The sequence below is a fragment of the Arvicola amphibius genome, chromosome 3 (genome assembly GCF_903992535.2).
Source record: "Arvicola amphibius chromosome 3, mArvAmp1.2, whole genome shotgun sequence".
Lineage (NCBI taxonomy): Eukaryota > Metazoa > Chordata > Mammalia > Rodentia > Cricetidae > Arvicola > Arvicola amphibius.
The window spans coordinates 180,326,411-180,351,190 of NC_052049.1; the positions used below are offsets into that span (position 1 = coordinate 180,326,411).

The window sequence follows — 24,780 nt, forward strand, 5'->3', positions numbered from 1 at the left end:
ATGTCAAGAATCCTGCCTTTCTCTCTTATCTAAAATGCACCTGGGGGTTTCTCATTCTGGCTAGCCTCTCCCATTATGAGCTCCTTTTGTTCTAGGGTATCCATAAGTTTTCCCAGAGAGCGAGCCAGAGTCCAATATGTCTCAGTAGTTTGATTATTATTATTGGTAATGTCCTGGAACTTCTTGATCTGCTGGCAAGATAAAAGAACTATACAGAAACAAAGAAGGAACAGAAAGCTCAATACAGCGCCAGGGCTAGCCAGGGCGAGTTTGCTGATCCGGAATCATGACTGTGGCTGATTGCCAGGGAACTGCCTGGGGCTCAGCTCCTGGGAGCGCAGACCCCAACCCTTCAGCGTCGCTCCACCTTAGCGGCATTTTTCTGCTACACAGGCGTGACAGCCGTGGGCGTAGCATTTTGAGGTTGCAAAAATGTTTTAAAACAGTGCTGTGGAGGGCTGGAGAGATGGCTCAGTGGTTAAGAGCACTGACTGCTCTTCCAGAGGACCTAGGTTCAATTCCCAGCACCCACATGACAGATCACAACTGTCTGTAACTCCAGTTCCATGATACCCAACACCCATCGCAAAACATCAATGCACATAAAACAGAAATAAATTTTTAAAAAGAAGAGTAAGAAATAAAAAAGATTAAAAATAAAAAAATAAGTGAAAGTATTTTTTTAAAAAATAGTGCTGTGCTGGCTGGCTACATTTATGTCAACTTGACAGAAACTGGAGTCATTGGTGAGGAGGGAGCCACAGTTGAGAAAATGCCTTCATAAGATCAGGCTACACTGGGGTGGTGGTGATGCACACCTCTCTGAGATCAAGGCCAGTCTGGTCTGCTGTGGGATAATGGTCTGTATCCTGTCACTTGTATTTTAAACGCTGATTGGCCAGTAGCCAGGCAGGAAGTATAGGTGGGGCCACCAAGCAGGAGGTAGAGGTGGAGCAATGAGAATTCTGGGGAGAGGGAAGTTTCAGTCTGCAGTTGTGACACAGACAGAGAGGAAGCCAGACACAGAGCAAGCAAGATGTGACTGCCTCGTTGAAAAAGGTACCTAGCCACAGACAAGAATCATGGGCTAATATAAGTTATAAGAGTTGATAAGAAGCCTGAGATACTAGGCCAATCATTTTTTAATTAATGTAGACCTCTGTGTGATTTCTTTGGAACTTAATGACTGTGGGAGCTGGGCAGGACAGAAACCTCAGTCAACACTGGTCTACAGAGTGAGTTCCAGGACAGCCAGGGCTACACTGAGAAACCCTGTCTTGACAAAACCAACCAACCAACCAACCAACCAACCAACCAACAACAACAACAACAAAAACCAACCAGGCTCCAGGCTAGCCTGAGGGTATATTCTTAATTGGTTATTGATGGGGGAGGACCCAGCCCATGGTCCTTGGACTGGCAGTTCTGGGTTCTATAAGAAAGCAGGTTGAGCAAGCCATGGGGAGCAAGTCAGTGAGCAGCACCCCTCCATGGCTTCTGCATCAGCTCCTGCCTTCAGGTTCCTACCCTGTTTGAGTTCCTGCCCTGATCTCCTTTGCTGATGGGCAATGATGTGAAAGCATCAGCCAAATAAACCCTTTTCGCCCCATGCTTTGGTCATGCTGTTTATAACAGCAGTGGTAACCCTAACCAAGAGAGACACTAAAGACCAATGAGTTATATATGTGAACTATATCTTAACAAGGCTGTTTAAAATTACTGACAAATCTTGGCAGCGCACACAAGCTACAAGAGAAATCAAATATACAAACAATATATATTCTACACAATATTTAATGTAAGTGCTATATTATGGTTATATAATTTGCATATATGTATCATTTGCAATATAAAATATAAAATATGCTATATAACAAGTCAAGAGCAAGCTGACTTTAAAACAGAAGGGATGAGCTAGGGAGGTGGCTGGTGGGCACAGCACTTGTCAGGCAGGTGTGAGGGAACCTGAATGCCTTCTCTAGCACCTGTGTGAAAAGCAGTGTGCTTGGCAGAACATGACTGTCGGCCCAGCAGAGGCAGCAGCAGGAGAATCCCCGGAGTTTATGAAACCATCCAGTCTGGCCAAATTGATGAGTTCCAGGTTCAGTGAGATATTGTCTCAAGAGATAAAGTAGATCTGGGTGTGGTGGTGCACACCTTTAATCTCAGCACTCAGGAGGCAGAGGCAGATGGATCTCTGTACGTTAGAGGCCAGCCTGGTCTGCAGAGCTAGTTCTAGGACAGCCAGGGCTACATAGACAGACCGTGTCTCAAAAACACCAAAATAAAGTGGAGAGCGATTGAGAAAGATCTTGACTTCCACCTCTGGACTCCACATCATTATCCAGATATGCACAATCCACGTAAACACACACATGCACACACATGCACACGCACACACACACACACACATCAACAGTTCGGCAGAAAAATCACCTGAGGAGACACAGCCATTTCTCAAAGGAAATCAGAAGGATCCATGAAAAGAAAGAGGCTTGAGCCTCTTGAAATGAGAAGTAAACTTTGAAATACCAATCAGATGCCATTTCCATCCTTCTATCCTACTGGATTGACAAAAGGCTATACACAACGGGAGGATGCAGGGTGCCAGCCAGGGCTTAGGACAGCCGAGTGGGCTAAAGAAAGGTTTGGGGGTAGGGGTAGAGGTGGGGGCTGTTTCTTTTTGTTGTTTAAATTTTTTTTTGGTAAATTTGAAGTTGAAAGAAGTTTTGTCCATGTTTGTGGGAGGCAGGCACAGAAATTATGTTTTCCATTGTGTATGTGTGTATCAATACAAAATAACAGACAATTTAATTCACAACAGTAATGAATTACTGAAGTATATTTTTTTTTTGATTTTTCGAGACAGGGTTTCTCTGTGGCTTTGGAGCCTGTCCTGGAACTAGCTCTTGTAGACCAGGCCGGCCTCAAACTCACAGAGATCCGCCTGCCTCTGCCTCCCGAGTGCTGGGATTAAAGGCGTGCGCCACCACCGCCCGGCTACTGAAGTATATTGTTATAACAGAAAATTAAATAGCAGAAAAATGGGTTTGCACCGAGATAGAACATTTGCCTGGAATGCACAAGGTCATGGGTTTAATCCCCGGTACTGTCAGATGAGCAAGCCATTATATGCATTAAAAACATTTAGAGCATGAGCCATATTGTGTCTCCTAGAAATGACACATTGAAGACAGTAAAGGATGGGGCGTGGTTGTAGCTCAGTTGGTAGAGTGCTTGTTTAGCATGCAGGAAGCCCTAGATGCATCCCAGCAGCTCATAAACTAGGTCTGGGGAAAACAGCCATAATCTCAACACTTGAGGGGTTGAGGTGGGGGTAATCAGAAGTTCAAGGTCAACCTCAGCTATACATAGAGTTTGAGGCCAGCCTGGGATACATGAACCCTTCTCTCTCTCTCTTCCTCTCTTTCTCTCTCCCTCTCTCTGTCACACACACACACACACACACACACACACACACAGAGTTATGGAATAATCTTTTTGTACACTATGAAGATGCATCTTTTCCAAGATGCCTTCTGATTGTTTTAATAAAGAGCTGACGGGTCAGTAGAGGTTAGGCAGGAGAGCCAAACTGAGAGGATGCTGAGAAGAAGAGGGGTGGAATCAAGGAAGTTGCCAGCAGAAAGAAGCAAGATGAACATGCTGTGCTGAAAAAAGGTACCACATGGCAGAGTGTAGATAAGAAATTTGGGTTAAGTTATAAGAGCTAGTTAGTAACAAGCCTAAGCCTAAGCTATTGGCAAGCATATATAATTAATGTTAAGTCTCTGCACCGTTATTTGGGAACTGATGGTAACAATGAAAAACTCTGCCTGTGGAGGAGGAGGGTGGAGGGGGAGGGGCAGGAGAGGAGGAGGAAGGAGGTAGAGAAGGAAAGTATCCATAAACTCATGTAACTATTGCTCGTCCATGGCCTGCATCATTTCTGTCACACTGCACTGACTGAGCAAGTCTCAAGGGCAAATGTAGGTCTGCACGGCTGGAAAACAGCCACTGGGAAGTCTCACATAAAGATGTTCTTTTACCGTCACGGCCTCTTGCTGGGCTGGAACGGCATGCCTGTGGTTGCCACCTCTGGGTGGACACAAAGGACACTGAGGAGTGGGCAAAGCCTCTGTTCAGAGAGCTCCGCTCCACCACGGAGGTCAGGACCTGTGCGAACGAAATGGGTGAGGCGTGGCGCTTAAAGGGACTCCACCCACGTGCTGGAGGTAGGGTGTGCTGGCCAGTTCTGGGAGAGGTGGCTTTGGAGATGACGGCTATGACAGTCAGCAGAAACTAGGAATGGGTTCAAGCCCTTGCCAGTGTCCCTCCTCCACCCCCACCTCCCTCATTGCAGTCTTGCCACCTGTCCCCTTCCTTGCCACGCTTCTTCCTCCCCCATTCAACTATCTCCCTGCATTAGATAATTTTCTGGTCGATGCCACAAAAGCCAACTTTTGGGAGAAAGAGTTTATTTACTTCAGTCCCAGGGGATGCAGCCCATCAAGGTGGGGAAGATACGGTGGCAGGAACTTCAGGCAGCTGGTCACGTGCATCCACAGGAAGCAGCCCATGCACGCTGGGGCTCAGCTGGCTTTTTTCTTTATATTCAGTCGAGTACCCCAGCCAGGGGATGGTGCTGCCTGCACTCAGGATCAGTCTTCCCATCCCAATTAACCCGTTTAGAAATTCCCATAGACATGCCCAGAAGTAGTGTTTGAAGGCTTACTTTATTATTTAATCTTGCGCGTGCGTGCGTGCGTGCGTGCGTGCGTGCGTGCGTGCGTGTGTGTGTGTGTGTGTGTGTGTGTGTGTGTGTGTGTGTGTAATAACCCTTGCAAAGTGCTACCCTCAAGTGGTGACTCTGGGTAATGCGTCAGTTAACTGACATCCCAATGGCTTTCCACTGTGTTGGTCCAAATCCAAGTAGAACACAGTGTGGGATCCCAGACTTAAGTTTGATTCCTAAGACTCACATGGTGGAAGGAGAGGACTGACTCCCAGGCTGACCTCAAACCCATGAAGATCCTCCTCAGCCTCCTGTGTTTGGGGGTTACAGGTGTAAGCCACCGTGCCCGGCTGAAGTATTTCTCCTGTGTTTGGAGGTTACAGGTGTAAGCCACCGTACCCGGCTGAAGTATTTCTCCTGTGTTTGGGGGTTACAGGTATAAGCCACCGTGCCCGGCTGAAGTATTTCTCCTGTGTTTGGGGGTTACAGGTGTAAGCCACCATGCCTGGCCGAAGTATTTCTCCTGTGTTTGGGGGTTATAGGTGTAAGCCACCGTGGCTGGCCGAAGTATTTCTCCTGTGTTTGGGGGTTATAGGTGTAAGCCACCATGCCCGGCTGAAGTGTTTCTTTCAGAAAGTGTCCTTAATTTCTAGAAATGCAGCACAACTCAGAGTTTTTAAAAGAAGAACTGACCTATGTAAAACTATTAACTAAATGGATGGAAAAAATAGGGGCCAAACATGTAACTCAAGTGTTACAGGAGCCAAAGACACACAGGTTTCTGTGAGTTTGAGGTCAACCTGCTCTACATAGACCTGTATCAAAAAAAAGGAGGAGGAGGAGGAGAATGAGAGGAGGAAGAAGACAATGATGATGATGGCAATGACACACACTGAAAAGGAGAAAGTAGAGGAGGAAGAAAATAAAAAGAGAGCCAGACATGGTGGTGCATGGCTGTAATACAGACATGGTGGTGCATGGCTGTAGTCCTAGCTCCTTGGAGGTAGAGACAGGAGGAACAGGGGAGCCACCTGCAACTATGTACCAAGTTTGAGATTAGCCTGAGCTACATGAAACCCTGTCTCATTAAACCAAAAAGAAAAGTCAGAGAGATGGCTCAGTGACAGCCACGATGAGTTCATATGTTCTAGGGTAGGGATATGTGGATTAGAAATGTTAGGCAAGCCAGGCAGTGGTGGCACACGCCCCTAATCCCAGCACTCGGGAGGCAGAGGCAGGCGGATCTCTGTGAGCTCGAGGCCAGCCGGGTCTACAAGAGCTAGTTCCAGGACAGGCACCAAAGCTACAGAGAAACCCTATCTCGGGAAAAAACAAAACAAAACAAAACAAAATTGAAATGTTAGGCAAAATAGACAGAGATACAAAAGAAATACAGAGACATAGGACAGTACCGGGAGGGCAACTCAGTGAATACTGAATTTGCCTGTGTTTATTTTCCATATGCTTATATACCCCAATACAAAAGGGGGGAGAAGGCAAAAGGCTTCTTTAACATGACACAAAGGACAAACAGAACAGTTACTTGCTTCAGTACTTGACACACCATGCCACTATTTCCTGAGTAAAGCATTTTGATGTTTTGGGCAGGCTATGCAGCAAATACACCCTAGACCAAGTATCCTTAGGCAGCCACTCCCTATGTCAAACCTATTTTAAAATGAAGGAGCAGGAATAGGTTAGAACTCTCTGACCTTTGGTCAGGGTAGAGTGGACCCACCTCTACGGGCCAGATTAATCCAAAACACCAAGTAACCACAGCCTAGGTCAGGGTTTCTTGTTTGGTGCCATACCTATTGTCAACAACTTTGAAAGAACAAAAATAAGTCCAAACTCTCTGACCCTTAGTCAAGGTGGAACAGGCTCAAGTTGTGCGTTTCCACGGTTCAGCAGTTAAGAGCACTGGCTGTTCTTCTAGAGGACCTAGGGTGATTCCCAGCACCCATATGGTGGCTCCCAACCATTTATAACTCCCGTTCCAGGGGGTCCAGTGCCCTCTTCTGGCCTTTGAGGGCACCAGGCACTCTCATGGTGCAGTAATACATGCAGGCAAGCATTCATGCACATAAAATGCGATAATAAAATAATAATTTGTAAAAACAAAAAAGGATAAAAATAGGCTCCATGGTACAGGTTTGATTAGTTGTGTTTATTAAACCAAGCCTTTAAATTATGCACCCACCTACAGTCCATAGCCGTGCACACACAGTACATATGGAAGTAAGAGGCTCGTCAAGCAGAGCTGGCAGAGAAACAGTTCTGTCTGGACACGGCTCCCTCCCCACAGCACCCTCCTTAGGCCAGGTCTTAAGACACCAGACGGCTGGCTTCCCAGACAGATGTGTCCCCCAGTGCTGTGGGAGGAGAGGAGCAAGGCAATACTTTCATTTTACATTCCCAGATAAAGTATCTGTCTAGGTATCTCTGTTCGTCCTGCCACAGCTCATGAGAAACATCAGTCAGCAGGTGGTTACATAAATAGGTAACTCACAGAGCGATGCTTCTGGCTATCAGAACACACTTAAGAAAGGTATCTGTTTCCATCATGTGTGGATTACAATGAGCACATCAGCTGACTTCAGGTCAGTGAGGGGCATTCATGAGGGAGAGGAGGAAGGGCCCGGAAGAACGAGGCCTAGAGAGAAAGTGAGTGCCAGATGAGGATGTCCATGAGGATACAGAACACAAGAAGTTAACAATTCCTCATTGTCCTACTTTGTAGACACCACAGTAGCTTACAGCCCTTTGGATATCTTAAAAAGTAACTCTTTGTTACCTATGTACAAAGTTTTAAAAAGATTCATTAGGAGACAAGGAAAGAACCCATTACATAAATTGAAACTTTCAGCTGTGCGCTTCCATAGGCTTTTAGGTATGGGACTCTACAGTGCTCCAAAAGTCTTTTTGGATAGTTTAAAAATTCCCATAAAAACTTATTTTTACAATCATTTCAGTTAGATAAGGGGTGTTGACTGGGGTGGGGGTGGGGATACCAAACCCAGGATGAGGGGGAGGAAATAGAAAATCTCAGAAGTTAGAAGCACATGACTGTATGACATTCATTCATTCACCCTCATGGGATGCCCAACTTTTAAATAAAGATATGATCATTCACATTCTAATTCAGAATCCAAAACACTTACTCCCTATCGTGTGCGTCTCAGTGAGGCTGACGTCAGCTTGTCTGCTCGTGACCCTGTCACTTGGTGACCCTGTCACCTGAAAGCTTCCTCAGGGGTTCAGAAAGTCCAGAAACTGCTATCCCAGCTGGGGATGGCAATCCCAGCTACCCAGGAGACAGAGGCCAGAAGCTGACAAGTTCAAGGCCAGCCCAGGCTACATAGAACAAACTCTCGCAGGTAGTTAGCCATCCTAATTTACTGCGGGGAGTGAGGGCCACCTCACCCTATAACAGTCTTCTCTAGACATTTTGGCTGATATTCTGGTCCCCGTGTTGGGGACTTGTTAGCTTAGTAGGGTCTGTGGAGGTGCTGGCACCCAGCCTGCACCCAGGAAAGTGTGCAAAGGCAACCATTTCCAAACTCACCTGGCCATCCCGGGGCCACCTGGAATAGCCAGAAGACCTTAGGACATGTGCCCTAGAGAGCACTGCTCAGTGAAGGCCATGCTAAGGTATATTCTCTAATGTGGTGGCTCTCAACTAGCGTGAGCATCAGAAACACATGGAAGGCATGTTGAAACACAGAGCCATTCTTGAGGCCTGGGAACCCACTTTCTTAAGAGTACAATGACCCTGCTGGATTAGGGACATCTCTTGGAGAAGTGGCCTTCCTCAAGACTCTTTGCCCTACAAATCTCCAAGGCAGGAAGCCCTCCTGTGGTCTCAGGAAAGGCTGATAGCATTCCTATAAACAATTAGCTAGGGGTCAACAAGGCCCAGTGACATCCTAGCAGGTCCCATCCTGGAGGGATGGAGGGGTGTGGATGGGCTCCTGTCCACGTCCCTGGGTGACCAGGGACGGCTGTAGCTTCTAACATGAGGAGAGAGTGACAACAGCCCCTTCAGGGTTCCATGAGCCCGAGGGGACACAGGTGCAGAAAAGCCCACCCAACAAAGAGCATGGTAAAGTGGCTGTCCCCAGAAGGATGTCAGCCACTGCAGGGATGTCTCCTCCCTCCGCCATTGCTGGGCAGAAGCCCATCCTGGCAGCTAGAGATGAGGAAAGAGGCAAGAAATGTGGCATCTTTATCACGGAGAAATGTGTAAGTGGACTATCTAATTTAAACACCTGATTGTTAAGCGATCAACCCACAATCCAAGGAGTTCGCTGGATAACTGTATCAGAAACAAACCAATTCCACCTTCTACTCACATGTAAGTGAGTCACATCCACAAAATCCATAATGTTTAGCTGAGTTAGTTCCAATCTCACAAGCTGCCCTGCCTGGCAGGGAGATTTCAAATGTGATCATTAAAATAGACACCTGATTTGGGTTTAGAGACACACCCACAGAATGAGAAAGGAGCACACTTTCACACACACACACACACACACACACACACACACACACGCATGCACACACGCATACACATGCACGCACGTACGCACACCTCTTAGACAAGGAAGTGCTTTTCCCAGCACAGGATCAAAGCTGTGACAATCTGTAAGTGTTCAGATCACAGTACAGTTCAGCAGGGATCTCACTGCCAAACCCTGGTTTCCTGGGTGACCACACATGAGACTGCTCCCTGCTGGCTGCCTGGTTTCCTTCAGATGTGCTCTGGGTGGCTCTGCAGGCAAGACAGCATCTCTGTGACAGGCTTGCCTTCATAGCAGATCTGGTACACGGCTGTGAAGAGAGGAAACCTAGAGGGGCAGGAAGGGAAGGACACGTTAGGTTGTGCACCTTGACTGAGTGAGGGTGTGTGTGTGTGTGAGTGTGTGTGCGTGTGTAAGAGTGTATGAGTGTGTGCGTGTGCGCGCACGCGCGCACGTGTATGTGAGTGTGCGTGTGAGAGTGTATGAGTGTGTGTGTGCGCATGTGTGTGCACGCACGCACGTGTGTGTGAGTGTGTGTGCGTGCGCACGTGTGTGAGTGTGCATGTGAGTGTGTGTGAACAGGCCCCCAGACAACAGCACCACTGATGCCATGATGAAAGCACACTTTGTGGCTAGAAACCCAACTCATAGGCAGAATCACCTGCCACAGGGAGAACAAAGATGTAATCCATCAACGTCTATAGTTCGGGGGGGGGGGAGGGGGGAAGAAGTCCCTGAATGTACAGACCTTGCGTTTTGGATTCTGTAGTTGTGATTCTGGCTAACTGAGGTGTGGCAACCTAGGATATGTTTTTTGTGCCTAAAAACTCGCCCCTGAGAAATGCTCAGGGCTGTCCTGGGATCCTGAAAGACCAACGTGGTCACCAGCTGGTTAATAAGACTTCCTGTTGGCCTAACCCCATGTCTGAGCAGTATTCTCAGATGGATACTTGCAAGTAAGTAATTAGGTACACATGTGTGCAGAGGTCAGAAGACAACTTTGGGTGTTGTCTTCAGAAACTGTCTATTCTTTCGTTTGTTTGTTTAAGACAGGGTCTTACCATGTGGCCCTGACTGGCCTGAAATTCACTATGTAGAACAGGCTGGCCTCAAACTCAGAGATCTTCTTGCCTCTGCCTCCTGAATGCAGGCATTAAAGGTGTGCACCACCATGCCTGGTTCACGTTTTGTGTGAAATATGATCTCGTGCCACCTCCTGAGTGGAGGGAAGTGCATGTACTGGAGTGGCCATGGCTGGCAGTCATTGTAACCTCCTGCCTCCTTCCAATCTCTGGCACCAGGGTCTCTCCTCTCTAGAATTAGGGAACAGTTAATGCTACATGCCACTATGGTTTGGTACCTGAGCACACCCCTCCATTCTTTGAATGATTGATCCCTACTCTATTGGGTGATGCTGGACCCTTGAGGACATAGACCTGAGAGGAGGAAGTGAGTCATTTGGGGAGGTGGGAAGGCCCCTTGGGAACCTTCCTGACTCTCTACCTCCTGGTCATCACAAACAGACCTGCTCAGCCATGTGCTCCTGTGGTGACGCACTGTACCTGTGGGGACGTACTGCACCTGTGATGACGTACTGCACCTACGGGGCTGCACCTGTGGGGCCATACTGCACCTGTGGTGATATACTGCACCTGTGGTGACGTACTTACTGCACCTGTGATGACGTACTGCACCTCTGGTGATGTACTTACTGCACCTGTGGTGACACACTGCACCTGTGGTGATGTACTTACTGCACCTGTGGTGACGCACTGCACCTGTGGTGACGTACTTATTGCACCTGTGGTGACGTACTGCACCTGTGGTGATGTACTGCACCTGCGGGGCTGCACCTGTGGGGACGTACTGCACCTGCGGGGCTGCACCTGTGGGGATGTACTGCACCTGCGGGGCTGCACCTGCAGGGACTGTGCTCTCCTCTTAGGCTAGCCTCAAACCCTGAATGTGGACTCCTGATCCTCCTGCCTCAGTCTGCTGAGTACTAAGGCTAGAGGCATGCGCTACCATGCCCAGCTCACTCCCCTTCCCCTTTGAATACATGGTCTTACTCTGTAGCTAAGGCTGACTTTGAAATCCCTTTGTAGCCTAAGCTAGCTTCAAACTTGCAGCAATCCTCCTGCCTCAGCTTCTCCAGTGCTGGAGTTTCAGGCATGAACCACCACATCCAGCTCATGCTTGTATTCCTTCATAAAAACCGAAAGTACCTGGGCATGGAAGCTTTAAGTTTAAGACACTTTAAGTCTTAACACTCCAGAGATAGAAGCAGGCGGATTTCTATGGGTTCAAGGGCAGCCTGGTTTATATACTGAGTGCCAGGCCAACCAAGGCATGTAGTGAGACTACCTCAAAATAAACCAGCCACAAAGGTGACCCCTGTACAACAAACTAGAACCTAGCAGTTTCTAAAGCTCCTCCGGGTTGGCTATGGATATAGCCCAACACACAGAATTATATACTGACATAAAACATTGAGACTTTGTTTTGCTATTTTTTTTTTTGTTACTCAAATTCAGAGTTCTCAAGTGTAAACCTTGCAGATGACAATGTCATGTCACGATGTAAAAAATGTTAGGCACACTTGACTAACATTTCATATTCTATACCATGCTTTTTCTACAGAATTAAGCTCTTCTCGGTGAAGTTGAAATTGGTTTTGTGTAGGTAGCTATTTCCCACCAGAGATGTCCACAGCACATAAAACAGATCCGGTCAAGCCCTCAGTACACTGGCTGAGCAGCTTCCCGCACCCAACCACGGCAGCTGTGGGAGGAACTAGCAGCCCAGGCGACAGGCGACTCACTTGTCCAGTAGCCCCTTCTGCTTGAGGATGCGGTACACCTCAGCAGAGGTCTGAGGACCCTGGAGCTTCTGCCCATTCAGCATCTCCTTCTCCAGTTCTTCAATGGTCTGAGGAACAAAGGACAAAGAGAGGAGCCGTTTGAGAATTGTTCCTCTCCTGAGAGGTAGAGAGGAGAGCTGACATGTCCTGTTTCTAGCCAAGGAAAGGATAAGGACATTTTGTAAGGGAATATGAAACTATGAAATCTGCAGGCAAATGGAACTGGAAAGTGTCACATTAAGCGAAGCCACCCAGGCTCAGGAAGGCAAATAGTGCATGTTCTCTCAAACGAGGCTCTTACTTCTAATTGTGTGTGCGTGTGCGCATGTGTGTGTTTGTGTACTTGTGCGTTCATGCCCGTGTGTGTGCATGCTTTTAGAGGCCAGCGACTGATGTCTGTGTCTTCCTCAGTTACTCTCCACTTTCCTCCCTGAAGCTCACCAGCTAAGCTGGGCCTGCTGACTTGGAGGCCTGGGGCATCCTTCAGTCTCTGCTCCCTAGCCTGGACATTACAGGTTCACATGGCTACAGCCAGCTTCCCATGTGGGTGCCAGTGAGCCACTGTGAGGTCCTCATGTTTGTGTGTCTTAGCCATCTCTCAGTCTCCTAGCTTCTAGCATCTATATCTATACATTTATGTTGGAGTGGGTGTGGGCAGAGCCAGGAGACTAGAAAGAAGTCCCTGAGAGGGGGGAGAAAGACTTTTTGGGATCAGGGAAGGGAGCAGAACACATGTGATATAAAAATGGAGGGGGAGTTCTGGCAGTAGAAGGGCACAATCAGGATGAGGTGGGGAGAGGGAAGTTGGGAGGCAGAGGGCTTGGGGGAGAATCAACCTAAATTAAGTGTTATAAAAATGCCATCACGAAACCTGTTAAAGTATGCTACTTTACAAAATTAAAAGAAAGAAAAGATAGGGCCAGAGCAGTCAGGCGAACACAGCAACACGTGCCATTATGGGAGTCTCTGTGGGTCCAGGTCTCACTTCTCCCAGTCCGGGAGAGCCCAGATGAAGAGGATCTCAGTATCAGGGAGAGCAGGTTGGGGTTCGGGGTACCTTCCCAGTCCTGGCGAAGGCTTCTGCCACCTTGCGGTTCCTCCCGCCATAGCAGGTGGTGATGAGGTCAGCCACCCCGCAGCTCTCCAGGAAGGTGGCCGTGGACACCTGGCCTTTACAAAAGATCTTGGCAAACGCGATCATTTCCATGAGTCCCAGACGGATGACGGCTGCCTTGGTGTTGTCCCCACAGCGGAGGCCGTCGCAGAAGCCGGCTCCCACAGCAACTATGTTCTGCAGAGACCACAGAGGAGGGACTGGCACCAGGGCTCACACAGCCTCAAAGGGCCAGCACGTAGGCCAGTGTGGGCAGTGGGGGAAGTGTGTGGTGCATCGGCTGGAGAGCTAGATCAGTCAACAGCAGTTCTTGGGCCCATTCTCTCTGGATGAACCAGTTTGCCTTTTAAGTCCTTTTTTTTAAAAATCAAAACAGTGCTAAACTGGGCTTGGTGCCTCACACCTTTAATCCCAGAATCGGGAAGCAGAGGCAGGTGGATTTCTGTAATTTTGAGGCCAGCTTGATCTACACAGTGAGTTTCAATCCAGTCAGAACTGTATACCGTCTCAAACATGCACCACCATCGTTAATGCCATAACCACCACCATCACCACTACCACCAGCACCACCACCACCTCCACCACCATCGCCTCTACCACCACCACCTTTACCACCTGAGTTTAATCCTCAGAATCCATGTTTTTAAAAAACAGCCCCCAAACTGAAATCCACCCCAGTCAAACTGACAGGGAAACAGGCAAACTTCACTGCTACACAGCAATTAACGCAGCACCGTGAGCATCTGTTGGTGACACAGGTGTGCCGTTCTCTTGGGTGTGGGCTGGGACCCTGGCTCTCAACCTTCCTGATGCTCTAGTCCTTTACCATAGTTCCTCATGTGGGGATGACCAACCATAAAATTCTCATTGCTACTTCATAACTGTAACTTTGCTACTGGTATGAATCATAATGCAAATACCTGTTTTCGGACGGTCTTCAGCAACCCCTAAGGGGTCCTTGACTCACAGGCTGAGAAGTGCTGGTCTAGGAGATGGCTTGCTGGGTTACTAGGTAAGTAGACATGCAACTATAGTTTCAGCCATTTGTTTCATTAAAATTCCTCCCAGTGAATATTCATGGGGTACCCACTCTTTCCATTATAGTGCATCTGCTCTACTATGTAGAGGTAAATCAGATACCGATAATCAGATACGAGACTCCCCTTCCACAGGCGATGGTCTGGTATAGCGGATATCAACCTACTAAGGCCTATGTTTGTCAGTCGCATCCTATGGGCGCCTGTCCACACTGCCTACTGATGGCTGCTGTGGATGGCGGAGATGGGGGCCAGAGACCTAAAGCACTTTCTATCTAGCCCTTGCGGAAAATGCTTGCCAGTCGCAACAGGGAAGATAAAATGTGTGTACAAACAACAGTCCCTTTCTTTCTGGCGGTCCAGCAGCCCATGACTCCTGATGGACTTGACTTGAAAGGATGCTATCTGAACAGTGGACTTACCAAAGACAAGGGGCCACGTTCTGCATGCAGGTTGGACTCTATATCAGAGAACTTGGTTAAAAAGCTAGGAAAGCCAAGGTTAGACCCATGCTCTGGGCACTAAGCTAGGCCACCTTGATATGCTTTATATAGGTTTCATCTAATGCATTAGCCCCTTGTGGCCACTAAGCCTTTGCAAAGCCCAACTTGGGAGCAGGCCAATGGCTTCCTTGAACTCATGTCAATGAGCTAAGGCTTAGAGAGGGATTGTTAGCTAAATGACTGGATGTTTGAGCCTCTCTGCTGTCTCTTGGACTGTGTGTCTGTGCCACCCATGCTAGAAGATGGCATGATAAAGCAACCCTAGTAACTACCTGTGGCTGACTGGGGATAGTAGGACCTTTCATGCTGCAAGGGTTCCTACAGATGAAGGCAGGGCCACACCAAGGCCTTGGCAGTCATAACCCTGAGGCATGGGCTTACATTCAATCCTCTGGCCAAGAGATGGAAGAAGCAGGACTCAGCCCTGAGGCCCAACCCCCAGACATGATCTGTGCCCCGTGTGTCACTGATTCCAATGCCTAGGACACTTGTCCTCTTTCTTCCCAGGTTGGAGAGACTTCCTCATGCCCCTGCGATTCTGTGTCATAAGGGACAAGCCTCTATGGCTTCTCAGAGGCAGAGGGAGTCGAAGGGCAGGTTGGGAGGAGAAAGGCACCAACACTAGCAATGCCTAGCCTGAGCTCAGTGCTAGACTGCTTGCCTAGCAAGTACAAGGCTCTGCTGCAAACACTAAAAATAAAATAAATTTACGCCTCACGGATTCTCACATGGCAGCCCCTTCATCACGCACAGTGAAGGATGAGGAAGCCAGGCACACTGCAGCTTGTCAGGAGACATACCATGCCCGCAGGCCCAGTGAGCAAAAGACACAGAGTGGCCTCCTCATAGTTCAGGCAGGGGCTTTCTTACTGGAAGAGCTGGCCCACTGAACCAAAAAGATTTGGCAGGAGTTCTCTGTCAACTGGCTAAGCTGGGTAGTGCAAGCAGGCCTGGAGCCCCAGTCCAGCTCGTCCGTCACTGCAGAGAAGGCAGACAAGGAAGAGGGCAGAGGGAGTGGGGCTGGGATTCCTCCCAGGAATTACTAACTTCCCAACTAGGGGGCCTTGGGCAGGCCAGCTCTCTTTTAATAGGACCCTAGACCTCCACCCAGTTATACACACACACACACACACACACACACACACACACACACACACACACAGAGCGAGTCAGCTAGAGCATGTGTGATCAGAATTTGAGCAGATGTCCTCTGAGAACACTCAGCTATGAAGGTTATCATTACCGCTACCCCTTGATCATGCAAATCTGCTCTCAACTAGCCACAGCTAAAAATAACATGGTTTTTTTGGAAGACAGGTGTGTTCATTTAAAATTTTATTATTGGTGTGTGTGTGTGTGTGTGAGATGTGTGCATATAGGTACATCACGTCACAGTGTGCATGTGGAGGTCAGAGGTCAACTTGGTGGCCTCTGTTCTCTCTGTCCACCTTTATGTAGGCTTGGGAGAGTGTCCTCAGGCTTGTGCAGCGACTGCCTCTACCCACTGAGCCACCTCACTGATCTTTCCGATAATGGCGACATGACTCAGGTTCAGACTATGCAGGTCCGAACTAAGCAGTGTTAGCTAGAACAGAAATGACTCCACACAGTCCTTGATACTGGAGTTAAGTAAGTGGAAAAACAAGCAAGACATTTGGATGAAAAGAAATTAAAGGCTGGCCAGAGTATAATTGGTGTGTGTAACAGATGAGACCCACCACGGGTGTGCGCCAGCCAGGCAGGTATGACCGACCAGGGGGCACATGCAAACTGACCGTGGGGTGGACATTACTCATCAGCTTGGTATCTGGAATCACCCAGGAGGAGTGCCTCCAGGCACATGGCAAGGGATCATCCTGCCTGGGTTAGCTGAGGTCCCACACTGAATAAAAAAGGGGAAAAAAGCTGATCACCAGCATCCATCTTTCTTGGCTTCTTGACTGCAGGTGCAGTGTGACCTGCTGGGGCCCCTGTTCCTGTCACTTTGTCTTCCTGCCTGCCTTCATGTCTTTCCCGCCATGATGGTCTAATCCCCAGAGATGTGGGCTGGAGTAAACTTTTCCTCAGGTTATTTGGTCACAGCAACGAGAGAAGCAACTGAGACACCATGATTAGTCTGCAGATAGGCCCAGCAGAGGAGCTAGCCTGGCCAGGCTGTTCCTTCCAGAAGGTACATCTGCAATCAGAAGCTAATGTTGGTAGACAATACCAGGGTGTGCTTAGAAGATGTAGAGCCAGGCCCCACTGCCTGTTCTTTGCTGCCTGGATGTGTGTGCAGTGTGATCTGCCAGCTTCCTGCTCCTGATGCCATGCCTCCTTCATCCTCCGGGAAATCTGAGCCCACACTGGTTGCTTTTGTCAGGGTATTTATCCTGGCAGCAGGAAAAGAAATGAATAGGTGGTCTCTGCTGACCAAACCTGAGATGCAGCACTGTAGAAAGCAAACAGGACAGTGTCTCTGCGGGATTGTGTGCTGCTTTTAAAATAAAGCCTGGAGGCTGGAGAGATGGCTCAGAGGTTAAGAGCACTGGTTGTTCTTTTTGAGGACACAGGTTCAATTCCCAGAACCATTAAACAGCTTATAAAACCTCTGTAACTCCAGTACCAGGGGATATGATGCCCCTCTTTTGGCTTCTGCAGACACAGGCATGCATGTGGTACACAGACACACATGCAGCGAAAATACCCACGTACATGAAATAAGTCATCTTCGGTGTGCACGTGTAGTTTTATGTGCACTTACTCTTTTCCTTCGGCTGGCAGGTCTTTCAGAGTGGAGTTTCTAAAGGAGGGTAACCTAAGTGTGGTGGCAGCTGCCTTTAATCCCTGCATGGAAGGCAGAGGCCAGCCTCCTCTGTAGAGTGAGTTCCAGGCCAGTCAAGGTTACACAGTGAGGCATTGTCTTAAAAGGAAATAATAAGACGTATAGAAGTGGTTTGTGGACATTCTTGGTGGTGCAATTGCAACATCTTCACCTCCACCTGTACTTGCGGCTCTATGTCCCAGTGTAAAGTAATATTACTTGTATTTTTTAAGTGATATTTTTTGAACATGTCTGGGAAGGAAGAAGTTGATTCCTCCCATTCCTGCCCAGACCACCGAAGCAGCAGGATGTGATCTGCCCCACTGAAAAAAGGTACTGAGCCACATGGCTAACATAGATCAGTAAAATGGGTTAATTAAGATGTGAAAGTTGCCAGTGAGAGGTTAGAGTTAATGGGCCAATCAGCTTTATAACTTAAAAGATCTCTGTGTTATTTCTTTGGGGCTTGCCGGCTGTGGGGTACCAGGTGGTACAGAAACCACCAACAATCAGGCCTGGCTCCCCTTCATGTTACAAAGATGTAAAAAAAACAAGAGAGCACTGGGAAGATGTCTCAGTGGGCAAAGAGCTTGCAGGACAAACATAGCCACCAACACCCATGTAAAGGCAGAGAGAGTGTGAGTGCATGCCCGTAGCCCCACGTTTGGGGACAGAAACAAGTGGACCCCTAGAGCTCACTGTTCAGCCAGTCTTGACAGATTGGAAGCTGGAAACTCAGTGAGAGGCCCTTCTCAGAATGTAAGGTGAAGAAGGCTTGGAAGAGACACCTGATATTGACCATGGGTGCACAGGTGTGCATACCTGCAAACACATATCACATACACTCACACAGGGACACATACAAGACAGACCCTAACTGAAATCTTCAGACACTAACGCCACTTCTTGAGCGTTAGAGAAACAGGAAGAAGCCCAACTTCTCTACCAAGGGCTTCTGCTGTTGTTTTTCTTACCCTGCCCTGTGCCCAGAGCCCAAGCTGTCCCGTGACGAGGTCACAGCCAAGCAACATGGGCCAGTATCTCCAGTGGCAAGTAGCAAGCTAACCCAACAGAACCAGCATAAAAAATAGCTTTCCCCTGCCTGAGTCTAGGCTCTAGCCCTTCTGCCAAAGGGGAGAGGTGAACACCAGGAGGGAGGAGCACCCAAGCAGGACTGTGAGGCAGAGGTGGGGACAGGGACGGTGATGGTGAGAAAGGTCACTCAGGTCATTTACTCTGGATTCTGATCGCCTTATCTGTGCCATGGGGTGCCATGGCTGGATTCAATTAACAGTGAAAGTTCCTACTTCTCGGTTTTTAAATCTCTAGTCCTGATGTAGGCTGGACAGCCCCTGGGGAAGAGTAACAAGGGACTCTGGGTCCCCCTCCCTCTCTATCACTCTGTCCTGCATGCACAAATCCACTCACAGGTGCACAGCAACCCCCATCAACAGAAGCTTTCTAGAACCATCCATCTAGAATCTTCTCATCCAGCACCCTTTGTTCCGGGTGGGATTTCACATCATCTCCCCGCCGGTCACTTAAACACAGGATTGCATAGCTTCTGGCTCGTGCTGAGCATTAGGCATTCACGATGTCCCCCGCTGCCGAGTGGTCATTAGTTTAATATTGGACTATTAAAAGCCATAAAAGTCTCACCCAATAGCAAGCCGCCAAAGCCAGTGCCTTGATGACTGTGGAAAGAAGCCTGCCAGCACATACCCGGAACAGTGACCCCACGCACAGAAACGCAGACGCATGGCACCCGCCAGCACATACCCGGAACAGTGACCCTACGCACAGAAATGCAGATGCATGCCGCCTGGCAGATCAAGTCTTAGCCAGCTAGAAGTTTTCAAATGTGCATTGTATTTTGTGACCATACCATCTTAATTCTAAAAAGTGGTTTTAAATTCTGACTAGAAAGGAGGATGTAGGCTTCCTGGGAAAGAGGGGGCAGGTGCTTTCCTGTTCTGGCTTCCATGTTCACCCTGGCAAGTCTCGTTGGAAACAGGCAGTTGGTTGCCAATCGCCAGGCACCCTTCCCAGCTGTTCCAACTCCAGAAGCAGCTTTGGACTAAACTGCTGGGTATTTGGGTTTGAGAAGTCAAGGGGGACGGGAGGCTGACTTCCAACTTCTTGTGTAGCCAAGGATGACCTTGAATTTCCAATCCTCATGCCTCCGGCTACCCAGCGCTGGGATTACAGGTGTGCACCATCACACCTGCTGCCTCCAGCTGCCCAGCGCTGGGATTACAGGTGTGCGCCATCACATCTCGCTTATGTGGTGCTAGAAATTAAACACATGGCTTCCTGCCTGCTGGGCAAGCATTTTACCAATAGAGCTATATCCCTACCACTCTGCTTTTAAAAAATTATCTTTACTAAAGCCAGGTGTGGTGGCACACAACCTTAATCCCAGTACTCTGGAGGCAAAGGCAGGCAGATCGCTGTAAGAACAACCTGGTCTATATATCAAATTCCAGGACAGCCTGGGCTACACTGAGAGACCCTGCCTCAAAACCACAAACAAGAAAAGAAAATACCATTTATCTAATCTTATCCATCCATCCATCCATCCATCCATCCATCCATCCATCCATCCATCCATCTATCTATCTATCTATCTATCTATCTATCTATCTATCTATCTATCTATCTATCTATCTAACTGAGGTTGCCAGGCTTGGCAGAAGGTGGCTTTACCCAGGGTCATCTCACTGGTCCAACCTCTATTTTTTCACTCCCAAATAGGCAGGGTCAACCAGTTCTGACTGCTGGGGAGAAAGCTTATGGACATAGCTGTGGTAGCCCTGCTTCCTCAGACTGTTGTTCACTCAGGACAGAGGGACAAGTGTAGAAACATTTTCCTTGACCTATTCTTTTTGCTTTGGTTTTTCGAGACAGGGTTTCTCTGTGTGGCCCTGGCTGTCCTGGAACTTGCTCTGTAGACCAGGCTGACCTTTAACTCATAGTGATCTGCCTGCCTCCTGAGTGCTGGGATTAAAGACCTATTCTTAATTAAGATGATGGGAAGTCATTGCTTTGGATGGCACTTCTACAGGAGACCCCACAGAGCAGACTTGCCTGAATAGAGTCTCTCACCAAATGCCACCTTATCAGACTGACCCACCAGGAAAGCATTAGGTCCCAGAGCTTTTCCTGGAAGCAGGAGTCTATACCGACAGAAAGTGCTGGGTGTGGAGGCAGCACTCAACACAGGGAAAGAGTGGGTTCCAGGTTGATGTGGGCTACGTAAAATGTCAAACACCACTCTGGACATTTTAGTTCAATGCTACTTCAAAATAAACCTAAAAAGGCTGGGGGTGCATCTCAGCGGCAAAGTGCCTGCCCTCAGATTTGTGCAAGGCCCGTACTCAACAAAGAAGGAAGGCTCGGGGTGTGGCTCAGCTGCTAGGGTGTTTGCCTGGCCGGCATGAAGCCTGGGTTTGGTTATAGCATCACCTAAACCAAATGTGGTGCACAGACCTGTAAGCTCAGGGCCTAGAAGGTGGAGGCAGGAGGATCAGAAGCTCAAGGTCATTCTCACCATCGTATTTAGCTGGAGAGCAGACAGGGCTACTTGACGCCCTATCTCAAAAAACAAACAACCTCAAAAACAACTGCATCATTTTTTGCAGTAACTGTGTAGAACCTACTGCTGTTGGCCAGGTCTCCTCCACTGCTCTGTTCCCTTGTTTTAGCTTCACAGACCCCTCAGCCCTGCCCGATGGCAGGACACAGTTCTTGGCAGATGCAGACCGCCTCCTGCATGCTTGGGGCTAGTGGCTGATTGACCCAGTAATCAAATTTGCTGAGATTTTTGCCCCCTGAAAACCCCTGGTCACTGGCCAATCGAGAAACTGTTTCTTTCCACCCCAGGGAACAAAGATAAACTATTCTTTGAAAAAAGCCTCTCGTCATCGGGAGACAACTCTTCCATGGTGACAAGAATGAGAAGCCCGTGGAGTGGAGTGAGAGGAACTCAATTCCTACTCAAGATAACTTCAGGGTAAGGAAGGAGGATGGAAGCCATCGAGAAACCAAACACAAGTGGCTGCCTTGGCACCCCCAGAGAACAAGACACCAGAGTTGGAGACAGACCCAAGGGCAAGAGCCCTGGCTGATTGGCAGAGGACCTGGGTCCATTCCCAGTCCACACGAAGCAGCTTACAACCTTCTTTTTATATGCTAGTTCCAGGCATCCAGTACCCTCTTCTGGCCTCCAAGGGCACTGCATACATTTGGTACACAGACAACGATGCAGGCATACACATATACTCATAAATAGAAATAAATAAATGGGGGCTGGAGAGATGGCTCGGTGGTTTGGAGCACTTGCTGCCTTTCCAAAGGACCAGAGTTTTATTCCCAGCACCCATGTCAGGGGGCTCACAAGCACCTGGAACTCCATCTCCTGGAGATCTAATGCCTTTTCCTGGCTTCTGTGGGCATCGGTATACATGTGCCCACACTCAGACTGACACTCACAAAAAATAAGAATAAATTCTTAACAACAGATAATAATTCTTTAGAAAACAACAATTTGGGGCTAAAGGGACGATGGCTCAGTGCTTAAGAGCAGCTGCTGCTCCACTCTTCAGAGGTCCAGTGCCCTCCTCTCGCCTCTGTGGCACCAGGCAGGCATGCATGCAGTGCACATGCATGCAAGCAAAACACGCATAAAAGTCATCTAAAAACAACTTTAAGAAATCATAATTCACTGATATTTATAAATAAGAGTAATGAGACAGAGCCTACCATGTAGGAAAGAGGAAACAAGACAGAGCCTACCATGTAGGAAAGAGGGAACGAGACAGAGCCTACCATGTAGGAAAGAGGGAACGAGACAGAGCCTACCATGTAGGAAAGAGGGAACGAGACAGAGCCTACCATGTAGGAAAGAGGGAACGAGACAGAGCCTACCATGTAGGAAAGAGGGAACGAGACAGAGCCTACCATGTAGGAAAGAGGAAACGAGACAGAGCCTACCATGTAGGAAAGAGGGAACAAGATGGAGCCTACCATATAGGAAAGAGGGAACAAGATGGAGCCTACCATATAGGAAAGAGGGAACAAGATGGAGCCTACCATGTAGGAAAGATAAAAGTCAGGGGGCTAAGACGAGGCTTGCTGTTTTTCACAGGCACCTCTGACAAGAGCGGGGTCACACCGGGGAGATGGCTCAGTGGCTAATGCATTTGTCCTGCAAACCTGACCACTTGAACCAACCCCCAGCACCCAGTGAAACTGGACACAGCAGTGCACATCTGTAATCCCAACCCGAAAGGAGAAGCCCGGAAGGCTGTGGGCCATCTGGCCTGCTGCACCATGTGGTGAACGAATGGTAGAGAGACCCTGTCTCAAACCAGGTGGAATCATAGACATACACTGGTGATGTCCTGACTTCTGCGTGCACAGAACTCAGTACACAAACACAGAGATGACCAACCAACCAGCACACAGAGCCTAGACTCCACACTGACTGCCAGCACTGGTCTAGCCTGAGAACCAACTCCCCTGGGTGGGATACCAACACACAGAGGCTAGCTCCACATTAGACTGCCAGCACTGGTCTAGCCTGAGAACCAACTCCCCTGGGTGGGATACCAACACACAGAGGCTAGCTCCACACTAGACTGCCAGCACTGGTCTAGCCTGAGTACCTCCTCCCCGGGTGGGATACCAACACACAGAGGCTAGCTCCACATTAGACTGCCAGCACTGGTCTAGCCTGAGTACCTCCTCCCCGGGTGGGATACCAAGGCCGACTTTACCTTCAGAGCACCGCAAAGCTCCACCGTGTCCGCATCATCTACCACAGTGATTCGGAAGTTGGGTGTCTGCAGCAGCTCTTTGAAGAGAAGGCCGTTCTGCAGCACTTTGCTACCTGTAGGAGGGTTAGGAGGGGGGAGATTAGTGATATGGCTTCTGTCCATTTTTTTTTGGGTGGGTGGGAGGGGAGATTCAAGACTGGGCTTCTCTGCATAACAGTCCTGGCTATCCTGGACTTGCTCTGTAGACCAGGTTGGCCTCAAACTCACTGAGATCCACCTGCCTCTGCCTCCCGAGTGCTGGATTAAAGGTGTGTGCCACCACTGCCCAGCCTGTGCCTACTACACTATCAGAAGTTAAAGTGTTAACTTTTATTACAAAAGTAACATGGGCTCTTCACACACACACACACACACACACACACACACACACACACACACAGCTATAGACACAAAACCGTAGCTCTCACATCTAAGTGAATGGGAGTTTCAAATGAAGGACCATGGCTAGGAACACAGGTTCAAGCTACTCAAATACCATGTCCCACCATGATGAAAAGTCTCACGAGCCATTCATAATTCCAGAACAGAAGAAAATCAAGAATCAAGGCGCTTTCCAGATACACTGGTGGGAACGTCAGGAGGGGTCACAACAGTGCAGAATGCTTTGCTTTGTCACAGGCTGCTTCAAGTGCCACTTGGTGACATCTTAGTTCTGGGTTGGTAGATGCCAATGGCTGTGAAGTTGATGCATTCCAAAAGGTTTTACCTGGGTCACAGGTGGCTAATACATGGCTATAAAGGGGGCTAAAGACAGACTGAGAGAATTTGGATCTATAATACCCCAAATCTCTACAATAACTAAGTCGGTGAGCAAGTTAGTGGCCTTACAGAATTTTTAACACAGGTGCGGCTTTTTTTTTTAAGGGTAAACTTCAGTTCAGATAGCAGAAATAGAGATAGCACTTGAGAGCTTTAGGCAAAGAGTATAGGTATGCTGCATGTAAACCTAGTGTCTGTGAGGCTGAGACAGGAGCCATGAGCTCCAGGTTAGCCTGGGCCTCACGGAGAAACTGATTCCAAAAACACCAAATCACAACAGCAGCAATGAAGGAAAAACAAACCAAAGTAAAATCTTACCCATAATGCCAGTGTGTGAAATCTGCCCTGACTGGTGGGGTGCTGGTGGACTAGGCTAATCCCCTTCCCAGGTTCTAACTCAGGACCTTAGGCCACAAGTTGGCAGCAACTATCAGGACATTGGAAGACCCCAGAAGACTCTAGCCCAGGTCTCCGTCTGTCTCCAGTGGGAGACCAGCTATTCCCAGGCTTGCCTGCACACGCCACCACCCCGGGAGCTAAGAACACCAGTTACCAGGCTGTGGCCCAGATCTATTAAATCATAGCCCCGGCGTGGAAGAGTGTGGCTAGTTT

At 48.6% G+C, this 24,780-nt stretch overlaps 1 protein-coding gene across 1 annotated transcript in view; it reads right to left on the reverse strand.

Moving 5' to 3' along the window:
• Positions 1 to 6,881: 6,881 nt before the first annotated feature.
• Positions 6,882 to 24,780, reverse strand: part of Gpd1l (glycerol-3-phosphate dehydrogenase 1 like) — a 40,072-nt gene continuing 22,173 nt past the window's right edge. Inside the window, exons 5-8 of the mRNA XM_038322914.1 lie at positions 23,350 to 23,462; positions 13,173 to 13,406; positions 12,077 to 12,183; positions 6,882 to 9,582 (exon numbers count right to left, since the gene is read on the reverse strand). Coding sequence (XP_038178842.1) covers positions 9,486 to 9,582; positions 12,077 to 12,183; positions 13,173 to 13,406; positions 23,350 to 23,462 — 551 coding nt within the window. The 3' untranslated portion in view covers positions 6,882 to 9,485. The remainder of the gene's footprint in view (positions 9,583 to 12,076; positions 12,184 to 13,172; positions 13,407 to 23,349; positions 23,463 to 24,780) is intronic.